Source organism: Microchirus variegatus (genome assembly GCF_963457635.1).
Source record: "Microchirus variegatus genome assembly, chromosome: 3".
In the NCBI taxonomy this organism is placed as follows: domain Eukaryota; kingdom Metazoa; phylum Chordata; class Actinopteri; order Pleuronectiformes; family Soleidae; genus Microchirus; species Microchirus variegatus.
The window spans coordinates 3,863,512-3,887,656 of NC_139804.1; the positions used below are offsets into that span (position 1 = coordinate 3,863,512).

The 24,145-nt window shown below is 41.1% G+C and overlaps 1 protein-coding gene across 1 annotated transcript in view; it reads right to left on the reverse strand.

Annotated features, from left to right (window-relative positions):
- cntn5 (contactin 5) overlaps positions 1-24,145 on the reverse strand; it is a gene marked incomplete at its 3' end in the record, with an annotated part of 120,041 nt that overhangs the window by 75,202 nt on the left and 20,694 nt on the right. Inside the window, exons 2-4 of the mRNA XM_083886402.1 lie at positions 21,627-21,848; positions 13,121-13,244; positions 12,843-13,018 (exon numbers count right to left, since the gene is read on the reverse strand). Coding sequence (XP_083742528.1) covers positions 12,843-13,018; positions 13,121-13,244; positions 21,627-21,848 — 522 coding nt within the window. The remainder of the gene's footprint in view (positions 1-12,842; positions 13,019-13,120; positions 13,245-21,626; positions 21,849-24,145) is intronic.

A 24,145-nucleotide genomic window follows, 5' to 3' on the forward strand; every position in this document is an offset into this window, starting at 1 on the left:
ATAATTATGCCTCCGAGTGAATCGTGAAAACCTGAATGTCTTTCAATATTCTCGCGCGGAGAATAATGAGCGCGGGTCGTGACCTTCATCTTATCATGTAGCACGCTCAATTTCCCTTCAATTTGCAGGGCCACGGTGCGGTTACATGTCTTTTTTTTTTCTGACTCACATGAATGAATAAATTAAAAGACGAAAAAGAAAAAAGGGTTTTCTGAAGTCATGGTGAAAGAAAATTTAACAGGTTTGCAAACATTTTCAACGGATCCTTGTTCAGGGTGATGCCGACTATTATGATGGTAAATTTCCAGTCATTCCGAGATACTTCTTGTTTTTGAGACTAAAGTCGGCTCAAACTGCATAAGGGCAAATGGATCATTTCCTGAAATTCAAAAATTCATGAAAATTATTCCTTAAGAGGTTTGCAAATATTTTTGACGGATCCTTGTTCAGGGCGATGCCGACTATTATGATGGTAAATTTCAAGTCATTCCGAGATACCTTTCGTTTTTGAGAAGAACGTCAGCTCAAAGTGCATCAGGGCAAATGGATAATTTCATGAATTTCAAAAAATCATTAAAATTATTCCTTAAGAGGTTTGAAAATATTTTCAACAGATCATTGTTCAGGGCGATGCCGACTATTATGATGGTAAATTTCCAGTCATTCCGAGATACTTTTTTTTACGTTTTTACGTTTTTGAGACGAAAGTCAGCTCAAAGTGCATCAGGGCAATTAGATCATAATAATAATCAGCATTTGTTTTTTTAAAAATCATGTTGCTATTTCTGATAAGATATGATTTAATTTGTTATTTGATGCGAGAAAAAAAAAAAAAGTAGAAAAGCCAGCGAGTGATTGACAGCTGAGAGTGACTTATGACGGGTGCAGCGAGAGAATCTGCAGGACCTTGATACATAATCTCGAGTGTGCAGACTCCTGGATCTGAATCTTGTCACCAGTGCTGATGGCAGATGGCAGCACCAGTAAGAAGTGGCTTCATTTCGTCCAGTGGGAGGACGTGTGGACACATTGTCCAAGTTTTTCTTTTTACCTCGACTGTGTAATATGTGCCGACCACTTCACATTGAATAGTTAAGCTCAGGAAAACTAAACTATGCAGATGAGCATAGATACCCTTTTTTTTTGGCGTCTTGTGCTGCTGTCCCGCAGCGACTTGATGCCATTATCCTGGTCCATTAAGTATGTATGACTAGCTCTCAGAGAGTCACAATATTGATTCGCCGTCAGCTGTCACCACCTTGTCTCTTTTTGTCACTGGAGCTTCCTTCTACCTATTTTTTTTTGCTCCATCCAACGCAGATCTTGACTTATTGCCAATCGATGTCATATATCGCAGCTTTAACAAGCACACAGACAGCCTATAAACAGCCTAGAAGCAAAATCAGACCGTCTGAAGCAATGGTATTTGTGGTCCTACATGCATTTTGAATGGCCGTCTTGGCCCATAGGAAAATAATGATGTTGTTTTGTTGTTTTTTCTGTGAAAAATGAAGGACGAGCACAGTACAGACGCATCCGAGGAGCAGAGTGTGTCAGCATTTTTGGTGTCACACGTGGGCAACGCAAACGAATGTTTGAACTCATGCAGGGCTGCAACAACAAATCGATTAAAATCAATTATTTAATAATCAATTATTTGGGTCTATGTTTTTACACATGCAGTTGCTACCCAGTGGCAGTAGGCGCCTTTAAGCTGGATGCTGACCACCATTAAAGAAGAAGAAGAAGATAACCTCAACCACAACATCACTGCATCACCTGAAGAGGAAGGAAGTTAATGTATCACTTATCCATCAACAAAACTGGAGGGCTTTTGTATCAGTTAAGTTTGTTTTTAAAGCGGAACTAGACAGGAAGTTCCAATTAAAGCTGTTTTTTTGGTGTGTATCTGCGTTCTTACCTTGTTTAAGAAGCCCTGAAGGTTCTAAACAAACAGTTCAGCCACTGCTGAGAACGCTGTGTTTTATTGTAATCTCTGATAAAACCCGGTCCGGTTACGTAAACAGCGGTTCTCCTGCTCCGGGCATTAGTCCGGGCACATCCGGTTGCGTACATTGAACCGCAGAAGAAGAATAACGTCCGTTGTGGAGGTGTTTCACGAGCGACAGTGTCTTCTGACTCTGGGTCAAAGGTCGTCAAAGGGACTGCGGCGGGGAGTCGTGAAGAAGCTATTTTTAAATATTGTTAAAACAATGTTTTGATAATGAGGAGCAGTGCATCCACCATTCCAGAGGGGGGAGCTGCGCTTCTGAGAGCGGGTGTGCTGAATTTGTCACTTCCGGGTATTGGCCAATCACAAGACTCTGTCTTCTGGGGGTGAGAGTTGAGTCTGAAATATCGCGGCTGGGCAACAGCGTCTGAAAAGAGGATTTCTATTGGCTCGTTTACAGCAACTAGGAGGTTTTTGACCATAAAATCAAGTTAATGTATGTAAATAAACCTCCATAACTCACATATAATATATGTGCAACAGGACCACTCTATGTGAGCTTTAAATTGGCCTGAAATTGTGCGTTTGTCTGTCCACAAATTTGCCACAAAGGTGACGTTGTGGAATCAAATCATGCTTTTTTTCTTCTTTTTATCCGATTAATAATTGATGAATCGATAAATAATCGACAGATTAATCGCTAATCCATAAAATAATTGTTAGTTGCGGCCCCAAAGTCACGCGATTCATCGGAATTAAGAGGAATCTGACAAATTGATGAAAAGACTTTACCGAGGCCTTTATGCTGACAAAATATAAACTTCTACTTGTGTGTACATAGTCCTTAAGTTTAGCTAGTCCAATTTGAATAAACACTGTGTAATTTAGCGTCTTTAAGGTCTTCTATTTGGCTATTCCGGAGATACTTAACTGCTATAGTATGGTAATTATTCACCCATGCAGTGCAGTACATATAGTTTAAGAGAGCCACTATGGTAAACTTGTTTATTTTCATGCTTTGGGCAGAAGCAACGCTGCTTGTTTGGAATAAATAAACAGGGCCGTAAAAAAAAAAAAAAGAAGAGGAAGAAGACACCATAACTGAAATAATAAAAAAAAAATCACAGCACCAGATATATATCTGTAGCGCTGTCAGGTTGTAAAGTGAAAAGAGCAATGCAGAAGCACCGCGGCAATGATCCCATAAACTAGGGCCAAGTGTTTCAGTCACTCAAATACGAGACATAAACGTTAGAGGCGTCGAACGCGTGTTATGAAAGCGGGAGATCTGGAGTCTCGAACGCAAACTCTCGCACGACGGATCATTTATTTCCACGCTGATGACTTTTTAACAATGTAAACCGCATGATCATTAAAGCAACAAAAAAAAAAACTGCATACAGCATCGTGTGTTTTTACACCCCCCCCCCCCCCCAAAAAAAATGTGGTGATGAAATCTGCTGCAAGACTCAGAGTTAGAGCCGCTCATCAACGCAAAGGAGCTGCGTTTTTTTCGAGATCGGCGGTCGATTCGATCAAATTCGTACGCTGATCGTTTCACATTTTGCGCGCCAGTCTGAGCGACTGACTAATTTCATTACCGCCAGTGCAAACTACCGCCGGTGCAAACTACCCGAGCCTCCAGCCAGACTCTCGTCTGCACACCGAGAAGGAATCTTTAGGGAGGAAGATCAGAGGGCCTCCCTTTTCTGCAGCGCTGCCTTCAAAGTCACACCTGGAAAACAACGCAAGCGTGAGTTCGGCTGCTTAGAATTTCAAAACAAAGAGAGAGAGAGAGAGAGAGATCCTAGCGAAAACATCTTTTCGACCAGTGGAGAGAATAAAGACAGCCTCGACTGAACCTTTCCTTCTGCTCTGTGGCTGGACCGCTCGACATCTCCCCCGACTCGCTGCTTGTACTTGCTGCATACTGAGGACCAGCATTTCCACTTTATAAATCAACACAAATACAAATATCTACTTCATGAATGACATCTATATAGAACTACTGGTTGCAGTACCATAAAATGTCTGCAGGTGGAGCCCCAGAGCAAAAAGGGCTGGAAAACTTTTTCTAACCCATTTTTTTTTTTGCTCCAAAATTGGACAAAAACGTCACACTATACTGTCGTCCAAAATGTAAAAAAAATTTTTTACCCAAAATATTTGATCCAAAATTTGACAAAAACGTCATACTATACTATGTCGTCCAAAATTTGATTTTTTTTTTTTTTTGGACAAATTGAGTATAGCATGTTATAGCAACCTGAGGGAGTGATTTCAATGAAAACAAAGTGAGGACCGGCCAAAATGTCCTCACTCCGTAAAAATGACTTTGTTGGTTAAAAACCCTCACTGCTCCTCAGTATGCCGCGAATACAAGAACACACACACACACACACAGCAAATATCACCATGTTATATTTTTACCAAGACAAAATATCATGCATATACAAAAAATATAAAAAAAACCCTCTGCACAAAATAACTCCAGGACTTCTGCTATTGTTCTAGAACACAGAACTTTATCACCAGCAGCAGAAGAACATAATCTTTAATATTCACCATTCTTGCTCATTCAAGACAGACGCTGCAGTCTGTGAATAAAAAAAACACACAAGTTATCGCTCGTAAAACAGATTCCCAATCTTATGTCACGGCAGCTCCTTCGAATTTTGAATCCTAGTCCGTTTGCTTGGAAAGTCCGGTTCGTTTGTGGAGGCAACCGAACTCCGATCCACACCAAAGAAGCAAACTCTGGTTTGCCTAAAAAAAACATAGGTGCAGGAAGTGGACTACAGCGCAGGGCATTGTGGGTGTAGAACGATAGCCGAGAGAAATGTGTGAGTCATTGTCGCAGCGTATATTTGTGTCGTATGTTCGCATAAAACCATTTAATGCAGCTCCGTGTTTTTTCGAGCAAGTTTTTCATTTGCTGTGGTCTCGTCTTCGCATTCAGTAATTATTGACGCAGCGCTGCCTCAGGCGAGGAGGGGAACGCGTTATTCAGAAAGTTTGGTTTGTTTCACCGAAGTGTGAAAGTGGAGACTATTAGGTGTGAATACGACCTTTGCCCTAACACTAAATTTTGCGTGTCCTCGTGTAGGGGGGGGAACAAGGGGGAGTGCGATTTTGCCCTTATAATCAACCCTCAAAATGTAGTGAGCTCTGATGTGGACTTAAAAAGGAGTAGAAGTGGAAGAAATTACCCCTGACGCTTTGGGAATTCAAGATGGCGGCCACATCTGCCGAGGAACAATTTCTTTGTAAGTATATTTTTCACAATATAAGCATGTTACAATGTCAAAATGTGTTGAAATACGTTGGTTTGATAAACATCCAAAGGACCGTTGAGTTTTGAACACTAATGTCAGAAAATAACTGACAATTTATGAAAGCAGCTAGCTAACTAGCTAGCGAGCTAGCTCGATCCACCGGTAGAATTGTCAACATGCGACGTAGGTTAGCACGTTTGTTACGTTCACGGCGCTAATTTGCATAATGTGGTGTCCCAATTCCCTAGGGAAACCACTTCCCCTCAACGAGGGGGAATTTACGGTTGAGGGCAAATTTTAAGGGGGAGAAACGGGACGGGGCCTTTATGTGACTTCATCATAAAATACATTTTAAAAAGCCAAAATAGATAACTTATCATTATGATGTTAAAACTGATTGCACAATGTAACAAAAACATAATCCACATTTATTTTTAATCCAGTGTAAGCCTTACTTTTACTGTGAGGATTTCCCAGAAAAAGTGACACAAAGGAACCGCGTCAGCATAGTTATTATGACTCTGAGGAAAAGTACCTGTGTCCTCATCTGCGTTGTGTTATACGACACTGACAAAACAGGAACAACAAGGGACACAAAGGTTCTCTGTTGTATCTTTGACATCGATGCACTTTTTCTTTCTTTAAACCTTACTTTAGTAAAAAAAAAAATCCCCCCGTGTGTCTGTGAACTAGTTGAAGCAGTGGATGGATGTGCCCGCGCCGCATGTTTTCATGCATATCGATGCCGATACAGCTGTATGTGCCGACGCGAGGGAGACAAGAAGAAAAAGTTGAGCGCCACGCTGAGTGATGAATAACCACCATTTGTTAGGCTGAAAGTGAAAGAGAGAGCAGAGCGGAGAGGGAGAGAGAGAGGCTTCTGCATCCAAATGCTGTGCTGCAGGGCACCTCTCTTTTGTCTCCGTGAAGGGTCACGTTTCGAAGCGTTTTGCAAAAAGAGCCGAGTGTGAAACTTATCACACGCTGCTGCTGCTGCCGCCGCCGCCGCCGCCGCCGCCGTCGAGAAACAAGTCACACCGAGGTGTCACTTCATATTCCGAACGGCCATGGATCACGTTTAAGAAAGAAGAAGTGCGGTCATTAGCGGGAATGATTTTCTGATGAAGGTTGTTTTTTTTTTTTCTGTAAAAGTGCAGGAGGCAGCAGCATCTATCAACTTAAGGATATTTAGGAAACAACCCCTGGGAAAAAAGGCACCTTGTTTATGATCGCCTTAGACCATTCCAAGCCATCACGTTGTATATCATCCCTATACGGTACACTCTTAGAAATAAAAGTGCTAAGTAGAAAACATATACGGTTCTTCCCCTTGTCCTCATAGGAGAACCCTTTTTGGCCTTTTGGAGGGTTCCACCAAGGACCCTTTAAAAACCCTTTATTCAGCAAAGGGGTTTTAAAGGGTTCTCTGGATCAAAATGGTTCTTACTGGACCCATTAGTGTTACCAAGAACCCTTGAAAAACCCTTTCTTCGGGAGAGGGTTTTTCAGAAGCAAATGGTTCCAGGTAGAACCCTTTTGGAACCCTTATTTCTACGAGTGTCCACAGCTAGGGATGCACCGATCCGCTTTTTTCACTTCCAATCCGATCCGATACCTGAATTCAGATATCTGCCGATACCGCCACTATTCCGATATGGATGCTCCGTTAGCTTTAATATAATTATCATCGGCTGGGATTATGTCGGCTGCAGCAGAGCTGATTTTCCTGGTGAACTCCTGGTCAATAATGCTCGCCTGCTACCTGGCTGTAAACTGTGGAGTGGATTTCCCGAACCGAGGCGTGCATTATTACTCCGAGTCTCACTGAGACACGCCTCCGATCAGGAAATCCATTCCACTTTTTGCAGCCAGCGAACAGAGCAGTCAGGGAATCGAAACATTAAGGCACAGTATCAGATCGGACATCTCCACAGATCCGTGAATTACGTGTGTATCGGAACCTGATACCTATACTGGATTGGATCGGCCCAATCCCTATAGACAGCACTGATAAATATCACATTTAAAGCTCACATAGAGTGGTCCTGTTGCACATATATGTGAGTTATGGAGGTCTACTTACATACATTAACTTGTTTGTGATTGGCCAATACTATTCAGCACACCCGCTCTCAGAAGCGCAGCTCCCCCCTCTGGAACGGTGGATGCACTGCTACTCATTATCAAAACATTGTTTTAACAGTGTTTAAAAATAGCTTCTTCACGACTCCCCGCCGCAGTCCCTTTTATGACTTTGACTGGGAGTCAGAAGACACTGTCGCTCGTGAAACACCTCCACAACGGATGTTATTCTTCTTCTGCGGTTCAATGTACGCAACCGGATGTGCCCGGACTAGTGCCCGGAGCAGGAGGACGATCTGTTGTTCAGGAGAACCGTTGTTTATGTAACCGGACCTGGTTTTTTCAGAGATCTCGCTGAGCCCGAGATTACAATAAAACACAGCGTTCTCAGCAGTGGCTGAACTGTTTGTTTAGAACCTTCAGGGCTTCGTAAACAAGGTAATGACGCAGATACACACTAAAAAAACAGCGTTAATTGGAACTTCCGGTCTAGGTACGTACAGTAGTAGTAGTAGTACGTGAACTGTAGAACAACAGTTTTCTCTCATGTACACGACTGTACTGGTAATTTGTTTAAAGCAGTGCCAGCCCTCTGAAGAATATGCAAAAACATCAAAACAGAACAAAGAAAATCACATAAAAACAAAAACAACAGAAACACGTTAATGAATGTAAATCCCATAGAAAAACAAACAAACAAAAAAAAGGCATTTTTTTTTCAGGGACTGGGGAGTTGGTTGCGTTTCAGCTTCCATAAAGCAGTTGGTATTAAAGTAAGCCATTAAAGTTAATGAGAACAACTCCTACAGGTGCACTCTGTACAAAGGCAGCGTTGACACCGTAGACTCAGTACTGGATTATACCGGATTGCAGTGACTAACGATGTAACGTTGCAAAGGAGAACGGGGACAAACAATGAAAGACTGAGACGAGAGGACCAGAAGTTCATCTGCAAGATTCTACAGTGTAGAAGGTGACTCCAAATTGTCAATATTTAAAATTTTCACGAAGAAAACAACACTTTTCAAGAAGCAACTAATATATTACATATATTAAAACACATTATTATAATATTGGATTGGATTGCTTGAAAATACATTTGTTCTTTGCGCTCCCTGATTTGTTTGCAATTCTGACCATGGGCGGGGCCTTAGGAAGCTGCCTGCTGATTGGCTACTGAGATCTGGAACGACAGCTCAACGGACAGGAAGTGGTCACAGGCAAAATAACTGTAATTATCTAACGTTTGTCAGATTATAAACGTTAGATACTTACAATTATTTTGTTCCGGGTCTCTTTCTTCTGTCCCCCATATTTCCTTTCACCCCAACCTGTCTAGGCAGATGGCTGCACATTTGGCTCCGTCAGAGATTTCTTCTTCTATTAAAAGATGCCTACAGTCGTGTTTGCTCCTTGAGGTAATGTACGTTATGAGTTGGCGCTATACAAATAAAACAAAATGGACTTGACTTGAATTTAATTGTTTGCTTTGGTGAAAACACTGACTGAGCACGGCACTGTTTCCAGTCTCGAAACCGACACAAGATGAAAGTAAACTGCAAAAGCGCTTCACATAATATGCGGGAACTTCTGCAAAAGTGCCAGGGAAGAACTTTCTGAATATTTTACTACATAGTATATACCTCTGAATATGTGATTACCACTGTAGGAAAAGAAGAAGAAGAAGAGTGTTTCTTTTTCGGCTGTGGAAGAGACGGAAATTCAGATGGCGTTAAGTTAAAAAGAAAACGTTCATGATTTCTTTTTGTTAGGTCTATGTTTTAAATACGGAAAAATAATTCATATTCTTTTAAAGCGGACCTAGAGCGATAGTTCAAATTAACGCTCTTTTTTTTAGTGTGTATCTGCGTCCTTACCTTGTTTAAGAAGCCCTGAAGGTTCTAAACAAACAGTTCAGCCACTGCTGAGAACGCTGTGTTTTATTGTAATCTCGGGCTCAGCGAGATCTCTGAAAAAAAACCCCGGTCCGGTTACGTAAAAAATCATAAAAGGGACTGCGGCGGGGAGTCGTGAAGAAGCTACTTTTAAAGACTGTTAAAACAATGTTTTGATAATGAGGAGCAGTGCATCCACCGTTCCAGAGGGGGGAGCTGCGCTTCTGAGCGCAATGGCCAATCACAAGACTCTGTCTTCTGGGGGCGGGAGTTGAGTCTGAAATATCGCGGCTGGGCAATAGCGTCAGAAAAGAGGGATTTCTATCGGCTCGTTTACAGCAACTAGGAGGTTTTTGACCATAAAAACAAGTTAATGTATGTAAGTCGACCTCCATAACTCACATATATGTGCAACAGGACCACTCTATGTGACCTTTAAAGAACATAATTTGTTCTATGGAAGCAACAATTAAGCACATCTGTGATACATTTTTTTTTAAAACAGTGCTTCTTTGTTCCTATGATAATGGAATTTCTGATTATTATTATTATTATTATTCTATTCTCTTATCCCCTAAACGCGTTATATTTTAATCTCTATAACTGGTATCTGAAGTGCATCCACAAATAACACTCGAGTGCTTCCACCGCACAAACATCCATTGGACGCTGCTCAAATCTCGCCACGGCAACAGTTGGTGAGCTGTGGGGATTTGCCGCTGACTCAGCAAAAAACACTCACGCAATCGTTTAATTAGACAGTGACATTTTAGGGCCGCGGACGTGAGCCAAGCTGAGATTAAATGCTCGTGCGGCACCCAAAAAAAAAAAAAAAAAAAAGAATAATGCAATTTTGTGCATGAATATAGGCTGTTTTTATTTTATTAGAGACAATACCTCGAGCTAAACACAGCACAAAAAAAAAGGAATAAAACACTCTGTTGTGTGAGATAATCCATTGTGTTGCCGTACTGGTTTTAAATCATTCAAATATAGTAAACATTCATGTCACACATACGTGCGTTTACTTTGTTTTAAGACCGAAAACAGAACAGAAAAAAGGGATTAAAGTAGTCACAGAAATGATTTTCCCTCGCATACACGATAAATAATGAAGTCGAAAATAAAAGCCTATACTGTATGTGAGACTGCTCATTTTCAGGCATGTTGAATTTTTTATATGAGAAAAAAACCCACAAAAAAAAACAGATTTTGGCAGTTGAGTGAATTGAGGAGGAGGAGGATTATGAGCGAACGACCGGGACCAGTGAATATGTTCATGTCTGTCATCTGTGCTTTACAGCCTGCTTTGAAATGTTAATTTAACGTGGCCTAAACTATGATTCTCCTTCACCTTTTTTGGTCGCACGAATGAAACTTAGTCGAGAAAGAAAAAGAAATAGTGACGGTTTTATTGAGCAGTAGCTGCAGCTTGTGCCAAAACCTGCACAAACGGCATATTTTGCACTGAAATAAGTCCTGTGAATAACACATAGTTCCAGACATGTTTTATTCTGTCATTTAAAATACATTAGAAAAAAAAAACTCCTCCACTCCTGCTTTTAAAGCTTTTTATGTGTCTTTACATAGAGACTGTTGCTGCTGCCAATGGGCAAAGTGAGATTACAGAGGGCTTTTCAGGGACATTAAATGCCATAATCCCAAACTCAACTAAAAAAAACTATTTGCTAATTAGTTCCCCCCACTTTAACGCTTCGCCTGAACACTTTTTTGTGTTTATGCTTTAATAAATCATCAAATCATTGCCACGGAGCTCATTTTCAGCAATACCTTCAAAGACAAAGGGAAAAGGAAGCAGAGTGATGATCACATTTGAGGACAAAAAACCTCGCAGCGCTTTATTCCACTCCCGTAACAAGTGTACATACTTAAATCACAACAACGCACGAGGACACACACACACACATTACAGCAGCAGCTCAGTGACTGAGGACAGGAGGCTCCATGGAGACATGGCGATAAGTTTCATGTAGTCAGTGGAAAACAATGCAGCAATGCATTTTACTGGGATCAATGTCCTTTCACATTAATTCACCATTAAAATGCAGTATTTGAGGACACGAACCAAGTTAGGAGAGGGATTCAGGATTCAGTCTTGAGCCACACATTTCTGTCCAAGACACCTGAACCTGACACCAATTCTGTTTTTTTGTGTTTGAACATGACCCGGGGCCCAAAGCCTTGTCATTTCCTCCACTGCAACTCATGTTTGCACTTCCTGGAAAGCAGGAAGTAGGTTTAAAGGTGCCATCGGACAAAATACTGTTTCCATTAGTAAAGTTAAAAGACCAGAAATCCTGCCTATTGGCACCAAAATCCACATTATTTAAAGTTGACAGCGCCTCCGTTTCTGGGGTTTCTGAGTCGCTCTGAATATTTCTGACTCCGCCCCTTCCCTTACGCCCAACATACAACTTCAATCCTTGTCCACAGCACTCGTCACCTCCAGCGTGGACGACTGTAGCTCTCTCCTCTCTGATCCCTCCATAAACGTCAGCTGCATCATCATCATCACCAGAACCCCCGTCGTTCCACCACATCACCCCCCCCCCCCGCCCCACCCAATCCTACAACCGTCAATCTCAGAATTCAAATTCAAAAATTTCAAGGCCACCCACAACCTCGCTCCCTCCCTATCTCTGAGACCTTCTCCACATCGCCCCCTCAGATCCTCCTCCTCCTCCATCCCAGGATTGAAGATTTATTTCCTTGTAAAGATGGCTGATGATAGGGGGCAGAATGTGACGGTTGTGCTTTTATTTTGAAGCCTGCTCTTCGTACACTTTTCCTGAATCATTGATGGCAACATCATCATTCAAGTGTTGTGACTGAACTCGACAAAAAAGATGAATATTATCTTCCAAACTTTCTTTAAGGCGTTGACAAGTTATAATCTGATCGATTAACCCTTAAAACACAGGAGCATTTTGGCTGCTTTGTTCCATTACGATGTTAAAACGCAGAGTATATACAATACAATATAGGATATATACTATAAGTATGTGCAATACATAGTTTCTTATATCATTTTTTTTCAAGCACAACACAGCCAATCTGATGGAAAAGTGCTCAAAATGCTTAAAATCGGATTGAATTTGTGAAATTTGGAAATAGGTCATAGTCAAAAAAAAGTTCACTTTGCTCCTTTGTATGAACAAAAAGCACTCGGAGAGCGCAGACCTCCGCCAAGGCAGCTCAGCCCCCCCCCCACAAAATAGCGATACAAATAGTGATAGCGCCTACGGATCACACCCCAAAATGTAATCACTTGTTCCTGGTCCCATTTGGGGGTCATTTCCTGAAAATTTCATCCAAATCCGTCTGAGACTTTTCGCGTTATGTTGCTAACTTGTTGCAACTTCCGGGGAAAACATATACGTCTTATATACGACTTCTGCACAATTATTACTACTTTATACCACAACTAAAAATCATAACTTTGACTCACACAACACATAAGAACACGGAAAACAACCCCCCATACTTTGTTTCAAGGCAAATGTGACCTATAAACACATCCCCAGGATGTCCATATAAGGAGTTAAAATGTAAATGTAAATCTAAAATCTCTAAATTGTACAAAAAAAGACAGTGAAATCAAGTGAAAGAATTACTCACATGCAAACTGCACATGAGCATCTCGACTCAACACGGTCCCGACGATGTTCTCGGCTCGACACTGGTACTTCCCGTAGTCCGCGGTCTCGCTTGCGTTGCTGATGATCAAGTTTCCATCGATTAAGGTGTAGCGGTAATCTGCCTCCGAGTCCACTTCTGTCCCATTGATGTACCAACTGTGAGAAAAAAAAAAAAAAAAAAAAAATCATCTTCTGGTTAATGAGATGGTAAAGTAATTAAATGTAAAATGTAGGAAGAGGAAAGAACATGTGTCACACCTGTACTTAGGCGGCGGATTTCCCCGCGCTTCACAGTGCATCATCACTTTCTTGTCGTTAGAATCCAGCGGGAAAATGGCGTCGTCTGGCTCTTGAACAAACACGGGCCCAAACTCCTCACTTTCTATAAGAGGGGAAAAAAAGAGATAGTGACAATTACAACAGCGTCGTTCACCTTTAATGTTTCTATTATGAGACACATGGTTAAAACAACTCACAGGGAAGACGAGAAAGGGGGGAGGGGGGAAGCTTTTTCAGCGACACAGTGTAATGCAATTAGAAACCGTGATTTTAATCAAGACATCATGAGAAACCCTCGAGACGTCCTCAAGTTATACAATTTACAGTTATTAAATGAACCTGTTTGGACAGGATTCATCTTCTAAAATAGAAACTGAATGGATGAATTATGAGCGTGGTATACATCGTATGTGTATATTTAACCGAAATGTTAAATGTTAAGAAAAGGGCTCTCTGAGAGTTTAGCATATTACCGTTCATTGTTATTTATTGTCAGAACTACATATTGAGCCACTATTACTGACAATAAACTGGACGCTGACTTAGGTTTACACATAATATGCTGTCTCTTTTTCACATTAACCCTTTAAAGCAGGGGTTCTCAAGGTTTAGATACCTGAGGGACAATTTAGGAACCCAACATTGTTTTCCCAACAAGGGACAACACGTTTGTGTTTTTAGATTTGCGTTTGTGTTTTTAGATTTGTGATTTATGACTTGTGTTTTGTGATTTGTGTTTTATGATTTGCGTTTTTGTTTTTTGATTTGTGTTTGTGTTTTTTGATTTGCGTTTGTGTTTTTTGTTTTGCGTTTTTTTTTTGTGATTATGCGTTTTGTGATTATGCGTTTTGTGATTATGCGTTTTGTGATTATGCGTTTTGTGATTATGCGTTTTGTGATTTGTGTTTGATTTACGCTTGTGTTTTGCGTTTTTAGATTGGCGTTTGTGTTTTTTGTTTTGCGTTTGTGTTTTTTGTTTTGCGTTTGTGTTTTGTGATTATGCGTTTGTGTTTTGTGTTTTGCGTTTGTGTTTTTTGTTTTGCGTTTGTGTTTTTGTTTTGCGTTTGTGTTTTGCGATTATGCGTTTGTGTTTTGCACCTCAGGGCCACCGTACCAATCTAAAGTGTTAGCGTTACTTGTTATACTTGCATTAAAAACGTCAATTTAAAGTTGAATTAAAAACACTGGAGTTGTGTTTACTGCGAGACGTTCTTGATCAAAGCTGCTTCCGCCTGCGATTTCAAATTGGCAGTTTAAAAATACGTGAAAACCTCTCGACACAGCGGCGTATCGACGTGTTTTCCAGCACTAATGTTGTCTGCCTGACAGTCTCTGCCTGCGAGTGTCTTCTTCTTCACAGCGCACTCTTTGATCCGGCCTTTTGTTAACACAGAAGTGGATGCACTTATCGCAGAAGGTTTTTATTTTTTTTTTGGCATCTCAGAATTCAAGGCTCTTACGAGTGAAATCTGAATGCACTGCTTTCTTTCTATGAGATGATGAATTTTCGCGAGGACGCCATATAGTAAACAAGCGCTCCTTCCCTGTTACACAACACACAGACGCTTAGTACGGCTTCACACAGACGTAGTGCGGTACTCGGCCAAGCAACAATTCCCTGTCATTTTATGAATAAGAGATTTTTATTATCAGCCATAATAACCCTCTAATCATCCACGGCTGTAAAACATGTGCTCCTACGATATCAATTATTTTTTTTCCAGGGGAAAATCTAGTTTTATTAGCAGCAGAAAACACGACTGTACTCGCCTATGAATCTCAGGCAGCAGCACCAGAACATTACATACCATAACCGGGAACATTTAGCAGCAGCGGATTTTCTTCCTAACACACTAATAAACGTACATTTTTAAGCCACACTGTGTTCATAACAAGGTTCGAATGAAGAAGGAGTGCTGGAAGTTTCACCGAAAGTAATCATTTGCTTAGTTCCTTCCCCGGTTAATAATTCTGTGCACTATTTCCACACTCAATCTATGTTTTATGGTTACGATTATCCTGGTTCTATGGCTTAAAGCCCTTTTTTTTATAAGGATTTTTTTACTTCCTGAACCAGAAAGTGAGCCGTCTCCTCGACACAACCTGTTTTTATAGCGTTTAGGCTTCACTGGCTTTTTTTCCTTGTATATAAATAACGAAACAACGCCAAGTCACTAACCTTGAATACTTGTCGCTTCTATATAAAGACCTAGTGATAGAAAGGAATCATCATGGTATAGGGTGTTATCACCCTGACTGCTCCGCGGGGAAATACAAAGCTTTTTGGAATAATACTTTAATCACAGCGGAAGAAAATGAATCAAATTTTAGGTTGCAAACCTTGCTTAGTTCCTTCCCCGGTTAATAACTCTGTGCACTATTTCCGCACTCAAACAATCTATGTTTTATGGTTACGATTATCCTGGTTCTATGGCTTAAAGCCCTTTTCTTATAAGGATTTTTTTTAACTTCCTGAACCAGAAAGTGAGCCGTCTACTCGACACAACCTGTTTTTATAGCGTTTAGGCTTCACTGGCTTTTTCTCCTTGTATATAAATAACGAAACAACGCCAAGTCACTAACCTTGAATACTTGTCGCTTCTATATAAAGACCTAGTGATAGAAAGGAATCATCACGGTATAGGGTGTTATCACCCTGACTGCTCCGCGGGGAAATACAAAGCTTTTTGGAATAATGGAGCCGTAATGAATCAATGTTAGGTGGCAAACCTATGAAGCAAAAACGATTCCGGCACTTGTCGCGTCCTTGTGTTCGAACGCACGTCCATTCATGCATCCAGGCTGGTTATTCAGGAGATACCCGTGCCCTGCCCCCCCGTGCCACCGTTTGGCTTGTGGACGATGGGGCCAACGATGTACGATGAAATGATTTCTATTTCATTTGAAAGCGTAACATTTCTGGTGCTGGAAGAAGTGAAATTGGATAACATCAGTTGCCATTCCCCGGGGAAGACGCCAAGTGTCTGCTATAGTCGCAGACTACAGGCAGTCATTAAGTGGAGAGAAAAAAAAAAAGAAAGAAAGAAAGATATCATTACATCCGATGACTTTACACAAATACTCCCAGTGTAGTGTGCGTTAATTCTCCAAATTCATTCTCGTCTCCTAAAATTGAGGGATGATCCCTGAAGAGGGCTGGAATTCCCATCACGTCCATCTGATACGGACAAACACAGCCTCACTTCATCGATATTCTTTTATTTCGAATCCAGTGAGCTTTAGCAAGGAGCCAAAAAAAACACGTTTTTTGTTTGTTCGACTGTCCTTCCTGAGTGTGCCGCAATTACAGTCAACACTGGAGACTGAACATGGTGCGTATTATCCAGCAGAGACTGTGAATCATGACTTTGAGTGACTTTTAGAGTTTTTAATAAACAGACAAATGAGGTCAAAAGAAACTTCCTGAATGTCCTGACACATCTAACCAGCATAAAAAACTCTTGAAATTTGGCACGGATGAAAAATGCGATAGTGGCATAGGGCACAAACCCCTTCGTAGCCCCAGGGCTCTATAGCGCCCCCCAGAAGTTGGGTCATGGGTCATGAAGTTCTTCGCATTGGGACGAAATTTGTTGAGTGAGTCACGCTTACTCCAAAGTTTCTTGGGTATTTTTTTGGTAATTTTTGACGTGGCCAAAATTGCGCTAAATGCTAAATCTTGGATTTATCGTGTCTAAGTCGCACATATGTGTTTCGGATTTTGACCAAACTTGGTACACTTGTTGCTTTCATGATTCCAAAAAATTTCTAATGCACTTCCATTAACTCTCCATTAACTCTGAAGTCAGCCATTTTGAAAAAAAACTAAAATGCCTAGTCTACGCATTTTAACAAACTCATCCTAGCACGTTTTAGCTAGCCACGCCAAACTTGGTGCATATGCTCTAGACAAGTTAATGTCTAGAAAAGTGGCCTTTTTCTGACATTGCGCTCATTTTTGAAGGGTTTAACATGCATATAAAATATTGAAATTTAGTATGGAGGTAGGGTCGGCGAAAAAAACAATATTGGCATAGGGCTCTATAGCGCACACAGAAGTCGGGTCATGGTCAGGCAAAATCTGTTGGATTGGGACAACAGTTGTCAGGCTTAATCCAAAGTTTCTTGAGGAATTTTTGGGGAATTGGCAAAATTTTAGATTTTAGTCTATTGTGTCTTAGTCGCACATACTTGTTTTCCGATTCCAACCAATCTTGTTACACATGTTGCTCTCATGATTCCAAACAAATTTCTAATTTACTTTCCTTAACTTAATATCCATAATCTGCACTCGAAAAACAACACTGGCTAGACTACGCATTTGAACAAACTCAGTCCAGTATGTTTAAGCTAGTTGTGTCAAACTTGGTACATATGTTCTAGACAAGTTAATGATTAAAAGTTATCAAAGGATTTTCTCTACGTCAAAAGGTGTGGCCTCAGTGCTCCGACAAAGTTGACGCTAAAATGTCAGGAAAACCACTTTAAAATTCCACTTTTTGAAGGCTTTAATGTAAACAGAGCTACACAAAATTCCTCACAGTCATCGGATACGACGAGTTGTGTGGGGCGAGGGTCCCACGAGCGGTCCTACTTTCAATTATTTCGAGGAGACACAATTCATGTTTGTCAGAGTTGGACAAAGAAAAAAAAAAAAAAGGGGTAAGGTGCTTTGGGACATATGGTCCACGTCAGTGTGTGCCGAATACCAACACACACACACACACACACACACACACACACACACACACACACACACACACACACACACACACACACACACACACACACACACACACACACACACACACACACACACACAGACAGAGAGAAGCTTGGAAGTCGTCTAAATCACTCAATGTCAAGTAGCGTGGCCATCTGTCACTCACAGAGCCAAAAACCAATATCCCCTTTAAGCCACCGAAGGTACATTACTTTTTGGCATCCATTTCATTCGCTGCACATCAATCCAGCGCAGTGGGATAATGCTCGTGTCATCGGTGACAACGGAGAGACCTCTCTTGGTTGTAGAGACGTACAGTTAGTCATTTTACGGTTACACAGTGATAACATCTGAAATAATACCATAAGTTAAGAGGAGACAGAATGACAGACACTGTGAGAGAAAAAATACAAAAAAACAAGCTTCCTGTCTGCATGTAAAACCACAATGAATTATTTCTTACAGTACAGTGTGCTACACCAAACACTCTCAGCCAATTCAGCGGCAATACTTCACGTCTCCATTAATTAAGTGCTCCAGACGCAATGAACATTAATCTCATAAGAGGGAATCAATTTGCCGTTACATCCACGAGAATTATTCACACTGTACGTCAGGACAGCGAGTGACCCATGTAGATTTATAACGGTGTGTTTGCCCGTGTTTTGAGGTATTAAATCTTGCCTTTTGACAAAGATATCCATTACATCTACGGCTCCTGTGCTGACAGGAACAGAGAGAGTGGGATATTGCCACGATCCCACTTCAATTTCACAAAGGCCACGACCCCGGTCGCAGTAGACCATGCACGGTGATGATGGATAGGTGAGACTAATTTCTGGTCCAAAAGAGGCAGACATGTATGAAGTGAGACTGGAGGCAGAGACAGCAGGGGTGCATTCACACCAATAATGTTTGGAGGGGGCTTATTCAAACTCTGGAGTGTCCACCCTCTTACTTTGGTCCATTTCATCAGGTGAGAATAATGTCACCTCAACTCGTGAGGCACATCCTCTTTGCTACACTACCGTTCAAAAGTTTGGGCTCACTTAGAAATGTCATTATTTTTTGAAGGAAAAGCACTTTTTTTCAACATTAAATGAATCAGAAATACACTCGACTATTTTAGCTGCAAACATCTGTTTTTTAATGGAATATGTACATACACTCTTAGAAATAAGGGTTCCAAAAGGGTCCTTCTGCAAAGGCTGAGGTTCTACCTGGAACCATTTGCTTTTGAAAAACCCTTTTCCCGAAGAAAGGGTTCTTGGTAACACTAATGGTTCCAGTTAGAACAATTTTGATCCAGAGAACCCTTTCCTGAATAAAGGATTTTAAAAGGGTTCTTGGTGGAACCCTCCAAAAGGGTTCGAAGAACCTTATATGGTTCTACTTAGCACTTTTATTTCTAAGAGTGTAGGTGTATAGAGGCCCATTTCCAGTGTCTCGTTAGAAGGCTATTGGATGAATAGAAAACCTTTGAAAACCCTTGTGCAATGATGTTAGCACAGCTGAAAACAGTGTTGCTGGTTCTTTGACGAAAACAAAGTTTGAAGGTTTGAAAGTTTGAATGTCTTGGCTATATTTTCTATTCATTTTGCAACTCTTTTGATGCATAAAAGTGTGACATAATGGAAAACTTGGACTTGAAAAATTATATAGGTGACCCGACACTCTTGAATAGTACACTCTTAGAAATAAAAGTGCTAAGTAGACCCATATAAGGTACTTCGCCATGTCCTCATAGGAGAACCCTTTTGGAGGGTTCCACCAAGAACAGTGTTCTCTGGATCAAAATGGTTCTTACTGGAACCATTAGTGTTACCAAGAGCCCTTGAAAAACCCTTTCTTTGGGAAAGTATTTTTCAGAAGCAAATGGTTCCAGATAGAGCCTCAGCCCTTGTAGAAGAACCCTTTTGGAACCCTTATTTCTAAGAGTGTAGTGTATACCTGACCATTCAAGTCTCAGTCACTCACAACGTCATGACAAAGAAGAGGGAACCAGAAAATAAACTGAAGTCAACCCACTACTGACTTGCTATTGATATTTATTCAGCTGTCTCGCCCCGTTTTCACTACTAATGAACAGCAGAACTGTGTAAATACGTCTAAGTCCACACAAGCCTTCATTATCCTTTGGCTAAAGTCGTGGACGAAATCAATGCAAGGGGAAAACTAGACGATGAATGTGCTACTTTTGTGTGGCTACTTGACTTTTAAGTGCAGTGTCAGTGAAGGATATCCTCCACAGAGAATTGAAGTCCAGTGTGTAGCATTTAAAAGGGTTACTTGGCTGAAATTGACATATACTACTGGATGTGGGCGATATATATTGTGTATTTGTGTTTTAACGATTGACAATTGTGTTCTCTGGTTCATGGGTTTTCGCTACACGGTTCATCTCCATCAGTTACCATCAGTTAAATTCCCCCTCACTCTCTCTAAGACTAAAACAGCTGAAACACCGCGACTTGGGACTTTGCGGGATAGTGATAGGGGCCGAGAAAATAGTGCCAAACTGTTGACTCAAGTTGTTTTATTGTGCAAACGTGTTATCACAAACATTGAAAAGTCTATTTGAACTCATATGCAAGCATGTTTTGTGGTTTGAAACTCCGTTAATTATGTCCCTCCCAGAACTGCTTTTCTCTGCTAACAACATGGGACGCAGCATAAATTAAGGATTTTTTTCACTCGCCTAAAAAATATTGCATTTTAAAGGAAACATCACCTTTAAAATATGCAGTAGGAGCTTAAAAACTCATGGAGGTCATGTAACAACATGTGGACATGAGCTGTGCAAAGTCTGATGCTGCTGAAGTGAAGCAGAGTAAAATGACAGAGGTTTTAGTAAAGAGATGTCTAGGCGTTGGCACAGTTTGGCACCGTCTGTGCCATTTGAGATTTCTTAGGTACCAAATTATTAAAACCCACTTAATTTTGATCTAAATTGGTCTAAAAAGAAAAAGGTCTTTGAAATTCGATTCCCCTGAAAAAAATCACGAGAATGGGACGGAGAAAAACCTCAATACGAGACAAAATCCAACCACAGCTGTCGCCAGAACATATGCTTAAAAGAATTTACCGAACAGGTACGAACCTTGGCCTGATTTTCCACTCATGAAAAACCCTGCTGTGTAAATTGTAATAGCTCAGAAGCACAGCTTTTTTGTGTGGATTATCTTGATATCAAAATAAAGATAAGACTTGTGAGATTCCACCAGAGTGCCACTGTGTCAGAGTAAATGCACATGGGACGCAGCATACATGAAGGATTTTTTTCACTCGCCTAAAAAATATTGCATTTTAAAGGAAATATCACCTTTAAAATATGCAGTAGGAGCTTAAAAACTCATGGAGGTCATGTAACAACATGTGGACATGAGCTGTGCAAAGTCTGATGCTGCTGAAGTGAAGCAGAGTAAAATGACAGAGGTTTTAGTAAAGCGATGTCTAGGCATTGGCAACATCTGTGCCATTTGAGAGTTCTTAGGTACCAAATTATTAAAACCCATTCAATTTTTGTCTAAATTGGTCTAAAAAGAAATTCGATTCCCCTGAAAACACTCACAAGAATGGGACGGAGAGAGAAACCTGAATACGAGACAAAATCCAACCACAGAACAGACAGGTCGCACGAACCTTGGCCTGATTTTCCACTCATGAAAAACCCTGCTGTGTAAATTATAATAGCTCAAAAGCACAGCTTTATATTGTTCATAAAAGAGTTAAAAAAAAAAGAAACTGCTCCATTAGTCTCACCTTCACTACGGTAGTCCTCCTGAGAGCTGAGCAGACTCAGGGCTGACAGTCGGTGACTGGAGAAAACAGGCCAGTCGGTCGTCACCAGCCCTCCACCACTGTGCTGTTGTCTGGATCTGCTGCGCGAGCTGAGCACGGACGAAGAAGAAGAAGAGCTGTCTGGTCTCTGTCGTAATACCGCGGCGTACGATATAGGCCGCGCCGCGACAGCTCTTGCAAAATCTGGAAAAGAAAAGGTGAAGAGTTACGTCATGTGTAGCCGTGACTTTGAGTAGAATTGAGCCTAACTACGAGAAAATGACAACGATTTAGATGAATATTTCATAGCGAGAAAGCACAAAAAAAAGCTTATTGTTTGATGAACACTACGATCTATTGTGGAGGAGCACACGTTTCTATGTATTATCCCTCCTCTCCAAAAAAACTGATGACAAGTCAGTTTCTCATGTTATAGCATGGAGGAATAATTTGCAACAAATTGGTGTCTCATAAAGCAGACATCTTGCTGAACGGCTAAAAAAAAAAAAAAAAGAGAGGAGAAAGCAGGATAAGGAGGTGTCGTCAGCTCTGGGTGAAAAAGGTGGGAAAAAGTGGAATGTACTTGCTACATGGTGCAGGAAATAGACTGCTGATAAAATGTGGCCATGACATCTGTGATGCAATAGATGTCGGAAAACATTTTGGCAACGGCGTTTGGAATGTGGAGGTGTGAAAACTCATATTTCCAGAACTTTGCACAGAGTCTTTCTCCTTCAACGTAGCCTCTCTGCTATTCGAGGAAACTTAATGACGGCTTAACCCATTTAGGCCCGGGAAAGGATTGCCTCATTTCTACCATTAAAGGGGTCGTATTGTACCCTATTTCTCCAAGTTAACCTAGTTCCCTGGCGTCCTAATGAACATGTCTGTGACATGTTTTCGTCAAAATACCATAAGGATGAAGCACCACAGCAGTTCAATCACCCTGACCAAAACAGCTCTGTTCAGAACGCTCTGTTTAGTAGTATCTCTTTAGGTCCACCTTAAAAAATTAAACTTAAGGGACAGGAAATGACATCAGCCACAGAGGCTACTGGGCGCTAGCAACAGTTAGCATTTGGAAAAGTTATCATTTGCATGCTTTAGCAGGCACATTGCCATCACATATAACATCAATCCTCTGAGGCTGGAAGTTTGTGTAGGACTCTGTGCTGCACTGTGGAGCCAAGAATAGAACTTTTCAAGGACTTCGTGGACTTCCGGTTTTCGGTGACAACAATTCCCGGAATTTAGCGCATTGTGACGTCCCAATGAGTGCGGAAGTCAACTTGTACTTAGACTGAGGAGGACCACAAAAACATGAGTGAGTCATCTTCTCTCACACTTTGCCGACTGATAGGACCTCCAGAGTCCCAAATATAAGGATTTAAATGATAATGAAGTTGATTTTGCATATTATGTCCCCTTTAAAACCGGTGGGTGGAGTTGCGTAATTCTACCGTAATTCTAGGGTCAATTTTTGCCTTGTTTGGAAATTTCAGCGAATAGGCGCGCTGAACCAATCGACTGGGATTTATGGAAATGACATAATTATGTTTGAATACGACGAAGTCGACGATAACTACGATGAGTTTGAAGGTTTTGAAAGTGACGGCAGACAGAGAATTACCACCGTAATCGACGCATCGTTTTCAACAGCACAGCAGGGGTGAAAGTCGATTTACCACAGGTGTACGCTCTCAAATACTTGAATTTTCTTCCTATCTGCTACAGAGGCCGAGAAATCAATCATTTAGTAGGCATTGACACAATTGCTGAATTTGAGGGTTTTAGAGGTCCTTTCTGAAATCACCCATAGGTTTTCCAGGCATTTTTTTCCAGGCGTTTCAGGCCATAATGGGTTAAGTGAAAACCTACACTTCTTACAATGCACCGCAGACACGCCACATACACTAGAAATCACTATTCAAATCTCAGAATTCAATAAAGCAGTCCGTGTGACAGGAGCAGACAGAAATGGCTTCCTTCAAAGTAAAGCCCATGTGGTTCACAATAATATCCATAATCTGCACTCGAGGCTGTCACTAGTTATTGCCGTCACCTTTGGGGCCGATCACACACACACATGCACACGCACACACACACACACACACACACACACACACACACACACACACACACACACACACACACACACACACACACACACACACACACACACACACACACACACACACACACACACACACACACACACACACAGAACAGAGACGTGTCAGCGACGGAAACTATCGTTTGTCTGACGCGCGCTAATTTTGTGCACCTCGTGATCCATGGACATTAAAATACTGTTTTTCGGCGCGAGGTCAATGTGCCACTTGTGCCAAGAAGACAGAAGAAAAGAAAAAAAAAAACACACACACACAGCAAAGACAAAAAGGTCACTTTCTATGCATTCATTGTTTGATCAGCATTTGCACACTTACGGCTTTATCCACAAGCACGCAAGGTATTTCTGAAGCAGCTAAACCCTGTTGTTT